The sequence below is a fragment of the Oncorhynchus nerka genome, linkage group LG4, assembly GCF_034236695.1.
Source record: "Oncorhynchus nerka isolate Pitt River linkage group LG4, Oner_Uvic_2.0, whole genome shotgun sequence".
In the NCBI taxonomy this organism is placed as follows: domain Eukaryota; kingdom Metazoa; phylum Chordata; class Actinopteri; order Salmoniformes; family Salmonidae; genus Oncorhynchus; species Oncorhynchus nerka.
In genome coordinates this window covers 88,134,651-88,144,455 of record NC_088399.1, presented here as the reverse complement: position 1 = coordinate 88,144,455, position 9,805 = coordinate 88,134,651, and the positions used below count along the sequence as shown (strand labels likewise).

Here is a 9,805-nt window from a genome sequence, read left to right as displayed (position 1 = left end):
TAACTCAGTAATTTATTTTGCCCATCAAATTGATTTAATAGATGGTCTCTACAGTGCATATGGTATTAGAGTTCTATCCATATGAAACACACAATAAAAACCCCTCTCAGTTCAACTGCCACATACATCTCTCTCTGATTCTTTTCATAAGTAGCCTCTTTAAATAGCAAATGGTTGTTCACTCAGCAGCGCTCAGTTCTGGCTCATAAGAGGCAGATTCCTATTTGTCATGGACAATCACCAACCCACACAATGTTAGTTCTAAAAGTCTGTACAACCTGAAAACAGAGTATCCCTTGGAATAGGGAATCATCCAAACCTCATGGTTAACAGGAACATGACAGAGACCCAGGTCAGGGCAATGGTGCCACAGGGCCGTCTTTCATAACTTTGCTTGACTGGTAACGTACCGTTTCTGTGGTATCCAGTTTCCCTGGGTATAATCAAATCAGTCATTTTCATCTTCAAGATTTCTTGGCTATTTACTGTAAATACAAATAGTGATAGAAAATGGCCCCACTTTTAGCTAATATGGAGAAACCCTACAGGAACATCAACCTGAACACAGTCCCAAATGGCATCCTATTTCCTACAGCTCATTACATTTGACAAGGGCCCAGGGCCCAGTTTCCCAATAGCATCTTGAGGCTAAGTTCAATTTAGAACCATAGGATGCTATGGTTCTAAAGTTCTAATTAGCTATAAGATGCTTTTGGGAAACTGGGCCCTGGTCTAAATTAGCGCTAGATGCAGGGAATAGGTTGCAGTTTGGTATTCAGTCAACACATAACTGCCTACATCATGTTTATACAGTATATTTTGTTTACACATCTGCCCACAAACATACAGGAGATCTTCTGGGAAGTAAAATGTGCCTGTGGTGGGAGGAGCCTACCTGTTCTATGTGTGTGTTGGACTAAACTAATCTTATTGCTGTCACTTTATCGGTGGATATAAATTCAACAACGCCCTGTGTAATCTAGTCCTGCTATTTTAGGCATCATCAGTCTTCCACATCTCTGGATTCAATTACTACAACTCAAAGTAACTTGTAGTTATGAGTAAAAGAGATGGCATTTGAAACCCATTGGGTAAATTCCAATCCAGCCAAATCTGAGGAAACCACATTATTTTTAACAATCTGCAGCCAAATTAAAACTGTGGTCTGATTATGTTTCTGTGCTGCATTGTATAAGCACAGAGAGGAGAGGGATTTATATTCGTAGAGCTGGGGACAGTTGGAGAATTAGAATTGGAACACTGGCATTTGGATGATGATTTCAATGATTTTGACATCTGCTGGTGTGATTGAGAGGTTTCTCAGATTATGAAGATACGGGCTTCCCTGTAGCCACCGTAATGGGATTTAATACAGATCTGACTGTACTGCATGATGAAGGCAGACAAATTATTATATCTGATTGAATATGGGCCAAGTGGGTTAAAACGTTATAATCCTCAAGATTATACCAAAACACCTGGCCTTAGCATCACAGTCAAATTGCTATATAGAAATAATGTTAAAAGTCCTTGGTTTCAGTCAGTTAAATCTCATGACTTGGGTTTACAGACGTCAGCTCTGGGATGTCAATTTAAAGCTAATAGATGTTATACTGCCCCCTGGTGTCAAAATCATATACAGAATACACATGAAACTACTATTTACGGTGAATATTTCACTTTTTCATTGAAATGTTTAGAAAATAGTTTGTGTCATGTTACATGCAGAGCCAAATAAATTGAGTCTTCATTCATACATTTTTAATAATGCATGTTTAATAACACCAGTAAACAAAAATGAAGTATTGTGTATTAAAACATACAAAAAGGTTGATTTACAACAACGACAACAAAAAACATACATTAAATGTAAAATACTCATATGGTTGTGAATCACTTGTCATGCATCTCTACTGTAGTTCCAATATAAAAAGACAAGGCTCGCCCTTAGATGTTAATAAAATTTGTGCTGAACACAAATAAAAAGGTATTTAACTATAGGTTGGACAAATTACTTCAGTTGTTGTAAGTCTAATGAGCAACAATACAAAACCCCCATGCAATCATGAGGAAGACCCCTTATTTTGTCTTTGGGTCAGTCATCCACCCACAGACAGTCTAAAATCACAACAAGTCCATTTCCCAACTGTTCACAATAACCTGGGTTATTAGAGCACAACGTAGCAAAATCTTCTTCAACAGAAAATGAAAAAGAGTGTTTCTTATTGGCCCATGTAGCCGCTCTCTGTTTCAGTCCATTTTCTACCGTTTGGTGCCTAATGAACACGACCCTGTTCTGAACCCAACCCTGCACCAGGGGGCAGTATTGAATTCCACTCCAGTTACTCCACTTTCCAGATGGCTATCTTCCCATCCTCACGGGCCGCCCCACTCAGCACATAGCGGTCCTCTGCGGAGCACAGTGCCTGGACACAGTCTGTGTGAGCTACCAGCTCCTTCTCCACCGTGTGTCGCTGGGTATCCACTACGTAGATCTTCCCCCTGGACTTCCCCGAGCTACGGCCGCCAACCCAGATCTGACAGGACAGGGTAAAAGATCTCTTATTGGTCATTAAACCACATCTGTTTTGAATAAGACATGTTAAATTGACAATGGACAGCATGTCAGAATGCATTGTGCTATGAATGATCTATTGTGAATTCTTTTTTTTAAGCTGAAAAGCAGGAAGGGGAACCAAGGCTGATTTGGACCAATGAATACTTTCACATAATAGAATACCTAAATACAGTATGAACTGTAAGTAATGTATCTAGTAGTCTAGTAGAGTACTCAAGCCCTGTGATGAAAACTACAGTAGAGTACTCAAGCCCTGTGATGAAAACTACAGTAGAGTACTCAAGCCCTTTAATGGAAACTACAGTAGAGTACTCAAGCCCTATAATGGAAACTACAGTAGAGTACTCAAGCCCTATAATGGAAACTACAGTAGAGTACTCAAGCCCTTTAATGGAAACTACAGTAGAGTACTCAAGCCCTTTAATGGAAACTACAGTAGAGTACTCAAGCCCTTTGATGGAAACTACAGTAGAGTACTCAAGCCCTTTGATGGAAACTACAGTAGAGTACTCAAGCCCTTTAATGGAAACTACAGTAGAGTACTCAAGCCCTTTGATGGAAACTACAGTAGAGTACTCAAGCCCTTTGATGGAAACTACAGTAGAGTACTCAAGCCCTTTGATGGAAACTACAGTAGAGTACTCAAGCCCTTTGATGGAAACTACAGTAGAGTACTCAAGCCCTTTAATGGAAACTACAGTAGAGTACTCAAGCCCTTTGATGGAAACTACAGTAGAGTACTCAAGCCCTTTAATGGAAACTACAGTAGAGTACTCAAGCCCTTTGATGGAAACTACAGTAGAGTACTCAAGCCCTTTGATGGAAACTACAGTAGAGTACTCAAGCCCTTTGATGAAAACTACAGTAGAATAGAAGCATCCTAATTTTCGGTTTACAATGCAGTCTGCAGATAGTGTCACCTGGTTTTTGACCTTGATGAGGCAGGTGACACCTGCACAGTCGGGCAACTGGATCCTCTGGAAGGGCTTGGTGAGCTCCGCGAGGTGCCACACACACAGCTCCCCTACGTCTATACAGGCCGTCCACAGCTGCTCCTTCTGAAACACATAGCACACAACAGCACTCCTTCATCACCCCCATACCATGTCAAAGTAGCACAAACCTCACTGATCACAGTAGGCTATATATTAAATATGACATACTATGTATACAATACATGCAGGGATGAAACATGACACTGGCCAGCCAGGCTAGCAGGTCACGATTTCCACTAGCCCGGTAACATTCTGGTCCAAAGTCAGTGCCTTTCAAAAACAACATTTCATCCAGCCTGGTAGGTTCTGAAAAGTACTATCCTCAGCTTGTTTCATTTCTATATTTCTACAGACACATAAACCATGAGTCACCTCCTGGTAGAGCAGGAAGCTGCTAAAGGTGGTGGGGGAGCCACGGAGCTGTTCAGGAAGGGAGATCTTGCGAGTCAACGTTCCATTTTTCCACACCTCCATAATGCAGTCTTTGGCACCTGAATGACATAGGAGGAATAACAACCACGATTATAACAATCAATCTGTCATATACAGTATTATAAACTGGGTGGTTTGAGCCCTGAATGCTGATTGGCTGACAGCCATGGTATATCAGACCGTATACCACGGGTATGACAAAAATGTATTTTTACTGCTCCAATTACATTGGTAACCAAATAGCAATAAGGCACCTCATGGATTTGTAGTATATGGCCAATATACCACGGCTAAGGGCTGTGTCCAGGCACTCTGCGTTGTGTCGTGCCTCAGGACAGCCCTTAGTCGTGGTATATTGGCCATATACCACACCTCCTCGGGCCTTATTGCTTAAGTCTAATATAGCCAGAAGTCATTTTCATCATTTGATGTACACTATTTGTTATGTTTTTATGTGTACTTACAGCACCACAGGGTTCCACTGCAGAGCTGAACGGACTGGAGACGGCCACAGGAGAGCCTGAACTGTTTCCTCACCTGCAGTGTGGACACGTCCCACGTCATCACTGTACCTTCCGCACTGCAGGAGTACGCCACCTTGGGGCTGCAACAGGGAGTACATCACACAGGTAAAGACTAACGTTACTGATACCATAGAGCAGAACCAGCAGGGCTATGTTCAGGATGGCACACAGGAGCAAAACAAGGAGCATTTCTTATACAAATTCAGATTGTTGCTCTGTGTTTCAGTCCATTTCCTTCTGTTTGGTGCCTAATGAACACAGCCCAGGTATAAATAAAGGATGTCATCGATTGTACTTAGAGCTGGGACTGCTCATTGATGGCTTTATCATAGGCTCCTAAAAAGAAGGCTCTCTCCATGGCTGTGATGCCAGTAGTAGCTGTATGTTTGATGCATGTCAGTGTCACACCTCACCTGTACTTCTCCCTGCGCTCCCCTAGGGCCAACCCTGTGACCTCACTGCGGTGGTCCGTCAGCTGCTTGTTACAGGACATGCTGCGGGTGCTGATTATGTAAATGACGGAATCCTGAGAGCCAATCCACACCTGCTGCCGGTCCACTCCCAGCATGCAGTTCTGAAGAAAACAACATAAAATAACATTGGGAAGATATGAACCATTATGATGTATAACCCATGTAGCTCAGTAGGTAGAGCATGGCCCTTGCAATGCCAGGGTTGTGGGTTTGTTTTCGACAGGGGACCAGTATGAAAATGTCTGCACTCACTACTGTAAGTCTCTCTGGATAAGAGCGTCTGCTAAATGACTTAAATGTAAATGTAAATAAGAGCGTCGGCTAAATTAGAATTTTTTTTAAAAAACAGACAGGCTTTCCAGAAGCTTTTTTAAGCCACGGAATCAAGCTCGATTACCACGGGCTTTTCTCAGATTTGTTCCAATTAGCAAGTGAACACAAGACTCGGAAGTGTGGTAACGTAAGTCTTCAATTTCAGACACCACCAGGGGCAGCAGAATCCCTTGAGTTATTTTAATGGCCAAAAACACTAAATATAGTTCAAATGGGTCAAAGCAGAAAGATGACTAACTGTGGTCAGTGAATAACTACTGCTTCTTCATACATCTAGAATTGTCCTTATCCCTTTGAATTTTCCTTTTCTTTTAAAATAGCGGTCTCATCCCTGTTCCACGTCCACACCCTTACCACTCGTGAAGAGCCTACTTGAAGTTGGCTTTGTTGCATGGACCAGCTGGCTGCATCAAACACCACAACCTTCCCGTCGCTCAGGGCACACCACAGTTTGGGGTTCCCATCACCCTCGGTGTCGAACGATACGCCCAGCTGGCCTGAGAATGTAAACAAACATTTTGATGAAGGCTGAAATGCATGAATTCACATTTTCTATTTATTTTATTTCTATTGTCCCACAAGCAGAATCTCTCTCTCATACTGAACAAATCAAGCAGAATCTCTCTCTCATACTGAACAAATCAAGCAGAATCTCTCTCTCATACTGAACAAATCAAGCAGAATCTCTCTCTCATACTGACCAAATCAAGCAGAATCTCTCTCTCATACTGACCAAATCAAGCAGAATCTCTCTCTCATACTGACCAAATCAAGCAGAATCTCTCTCTCATACTAACCAAATCAAGCAGAATCTCTCTCTCATACTGACCAAATCAAGCAGAATCTCTCTCTCATACTGAACAAATCAAGCAGAATCTCTCTCTCATACTGAACAAATCAAGCAGAATCTCTCTCATACTGAACAAATCAAGCAGAATCTCTCTCATACTGAACAAATCAAGCAGAATCTCTCTCTCATACTGAACAAATCAAGCAGAATCTCTCTCTCATACTGAACAAATCAAGCATAATCTCTCTCTTATACTGAACAAATCAAGCAGAATCTCTCTCATACTGAACAAATCAATTAGATCCAACTCATACAGTAAGGACGCCATGGTTTGACTAGACGTAAGCAACACCCTGATGAAGACTGAAGCTGAAAGGTATAGATTATTCTTTATAATAAATATCTATTTATAATACATCTTCTAGTTTGTTATGAGCCAGGCTGAATATATCTCTCTCACACACACACACATAAGAAGAGTAAACATTCAGTCAACATCTCTCTCTCACACACACACACAGAAGAAGAGTAAACATTCAGTCAACATCTCTCTCTCATACACACACACAGAAGAGTAAACATTCAGTCAACATCTCTCTCTCTCATACACACATAAGAAGAGTAAACATTCAGTCAACATCTCTCTCTCACACACACACACAGAAGAAGAGTAAACATTCAGTCAACATCTCTCTCTCATACACACACACAGAAGAGTAAACATTCAGTCAACATCTCTCTCTCTCATACACACACACAGAAGAGTAAACATTCAGTCAACATCTCTCTCTCTCATACACACATAAGAAGAGTAAACATTCAGTCAACATCTCTCTCTCACACACACACACAGAAGAAGAGTAACATTCACAGTCAACATCTCCCTCTCTCTCACACACACACACAGAAGAAGAATAACATTCACAGTCAACATCTCCCTCTCTCACACACACACACACACACACACACACACACACACACAGTGTAAACATTGACAGTTCCACATAATGTCACGCATATGGAACTTTTGTCAGATATCATTCATGATCTAGTAAGACATCAATCAGATTTTCAAATACAATCACAAACTGTTCTATTTCCTCTGATGGCGTAAGAATTCTTTTTATAAATCATAATAGGAAAAATAAAAAAAGATGTGTGTCACATCCTGTGTCACATCCTCCCTTTCATGGGACACTGTTCAACGGCACATATTAGTGACCTACATTTAGACCCTGAGAGCTAGGACTTCAATGGTGCTCTGTGCTGAAGCAGCACTGTTACTAATGCCTAGACGGTCATCTCCTCATCTGGTGGCCACGACCATGCCACCTTCTAATTGGATACAGATCAGCGGGAATCGTAATAATCAGCAGGATAGGCCTAGAAAAACACACCGTCTGTGAGAGGACCAGGGGAAGGAGAAGGACCACTGTCTGTGAGAGGAGCAGGACCGCTGTCTGTGAGAGGACCAGGGGAAGGAGAAGGACTGCTGTCTGTGAGAGGAGCAGGAGGACCGCTGTCTGTGAGAGGACCAGGGGAAGGAGAAGGACCGCTGTCTGTGAGAGGACCAGGGGAAGGAGAAGGACCGTTGTCTGTGAGAGGAGCAGGAGGACCGCTGTCTGTGAGAGGACCAGGGGAAGACCGCTGTCTGTGAGAGGCCCAGGGGGAGGACCGCTGTCTGTGAGAGGAGCAGGACCGCTGTCTGTGAGAGGAGGAGGACCGCTGTCTGTGAGAGGAGGAGGACCGCTGTCTGTGAGAGGAGGAGGACCGCTGTCTGTGAGAGGAGGAGGACCGCTGTCTGTGAGAGGAGGAGGACCGCTGTCTGTGAGAGGAGGAGGACCGCTGTCTGTGAGAGGAGGAGGACCGCTGTCTGTGAGAGGAGGAGGACCGCTGTCTGTGAGAGGAGCAGGACCGCTGTCTGTGAGAGGAGCAGGACCGCTGTCTGTGAGAGGAGCAGGAGGAGGACCGCTGTCTGTGAGAGGAGCAGGAGGAGGACCGCTGTCTGTGAGAGGAGCAGGAGGAGGACCGCTGTCTGTGAGAGGAGCAGGAGGAGGACCGCTGTCTGTGAGAGGAGCAGGAGGAGGACCGCTGTCTGTGAGAGGACCAGGAGGAGGACCGCTGTCTGTGAGAGGACCGCTGTCTGTGAGAGGACCAGGAGGAGGACCGCTGTCTGTGAGAGGACCAGGAGGAGGACCGCTGTCTGTGAGAGGACCAGGAGGAGGACCGCTGTCTGTGAGAGGACCAGGAGGAGGACCGCTGTCTGTGAGAGGACCAGGAGGAGGACCGCTGTCTGTGAGAGGACCAGGAGGAGGACCGCTGTCTGTGAGAGGACCAGGTGGAGGACCGCTGTCTGTGAGAGGACCAGGAGGAGGACCACTGTCTGTGAGAGGACCAGGAGGAGGACCACTGTCTGTGAGAGGACCAGGAGGAGGACCACTGTCTGTGAGAGGACCAGGGGGAGGACCACTGTCTGAGAGGACCAGGGGGAGGACCACTGTCTGTGAGAGGACCAGGGGGAGGACCACTGTCTGTGAGAGGACCAGGGGGAGGACCACTGTCTGTGAGAGGACCAGGGGAAGGACCGCTGTCTGTGAGAGGACCAGGAGGAGGACCACTGTCTGTGAGAGGACCAGGAGGAGGACCACTGTCTGTGAGAGGACCAGGGGAAGGAGGAGGACCACTGTCTGTGAGAGGACCAGGGGGAGGACCACTGTCTGTGAGAGGACCAGGGGGAGGACCACTGTCTGTGAGAGGACCAGGGGGAGGACCACTGTCTGTGAGAGGACCAGGGGGAGGACCACTGTCTGTGAGAGGACCAGGGGGAGGACCACTGTCTGTGAGAGGACCAGGGGGAGGACCACTGTCTGTGAGAGGACCAGGGGGAGGACCACTGTCTGTGAGAGGACCAGGGGGAGGACCACTGTCTGTGAGAGGACCAGGGGGAGGAGGAGGACCACTGTCTGTGAGAGGACCAGGGGGAGGAGGAGGACCACTGTCTGTGAGAGGACCAGGGGAAGGACCGCTGTCTGTGAGAGGACCAGGAGGAGGACCACTGTCTGTGAGAGGACCAGGGGAAGGAGGAGGACCACTGTCTGTGAGAGGACCAGGGGAAGGAGGAGGGATATTGTGTTGGTTCCCTGATGTCACTAGGTTGAGGCTCCTTTTAGTTTAGGTGTTGGGAGGATCTCTGCAGACTAGGGTCTGTTTCTTATCTGCCCTGGTCAAAACAACACGTTGTGAGACGTACTATTGAGCCTGAGAAAAAAAAGAATGCTGATTCAAAATGATTGATGTTTGAAACATAAGTTTCAGATGTCAAAGTGATACAGAAGTCAGACTAAAACACATCTCATTGTGTAATTACAAGTCTGTGTAATATAATAAATGTTTGTGGTTTGAGTAGGAAGAACAATTTCAGTGATTCTATTGTGCCTACTGTATGACCCTACTACCAGTAATCAGCGCATGAAACTAAGGATGAAACTGAGGAACACAACAGGAAGTGGTTGGTGGTGATGCGTTGGGAAAATTGGTGCCTCATTACTTGTTTAAGAGGCAGTAAAAAAATCTCTGGAACCAAAAGCGCCTCTGGCCAAGTCTCCTCCTGTAACACCACACTGACACCAAGGAGGCTGACACCACACAGACACCATCACTGTCCTAGCAGCAGCGGAATG

At 45.2% G+C, this 9,805-nt stretch overlaps 1 protein-coding gene across 1 annotated transcript in view; it reads right to left on the bottom strand.

Moving 5' to 3' along the window:
- Positions 1 to 1,754: 1,754 nt before the first annotated feature.
- The window catches only part of LOC115128827 (DENN domain-containing protein 3-like), a 43,758-nt gene continuing 35,707 nt past the window's right edge, over positions 1,755 to 9,805 (bottom strand). The window contains exons 19-24 of the mRNA XM_065018003.1: positions 5,690 to 5,832; positions 4,943 to 5,103; positions 4,470 to 4,609; positions 3,946 to 4,064; positions 3,499 to 3,636; positions 1,755 to 2,537 (exon numbers count right to left, since the gene is read on the bottom strand). Coding sequence (XP_064874075.1) covers positions 2,343 to 2,537; positions 3,499 to 3,636; positions 3,946 to 4,064; positions 4,470 to 4,609; positions 4,943 to 5,103; positions 5,690 to 5,832 — 896 coding nt within the window. The 3' untranslated portion in view covers positions 1,755 to 2,342. The remainder of the gene's footprint in view (positions 2,538 to 3,498; positions 3,637 to 3,945; positions 4,065 to 4,469; positions 4,610 to 4,942; positions 5,104 to 5,689; positions 5,833 to 9,805) is intronic.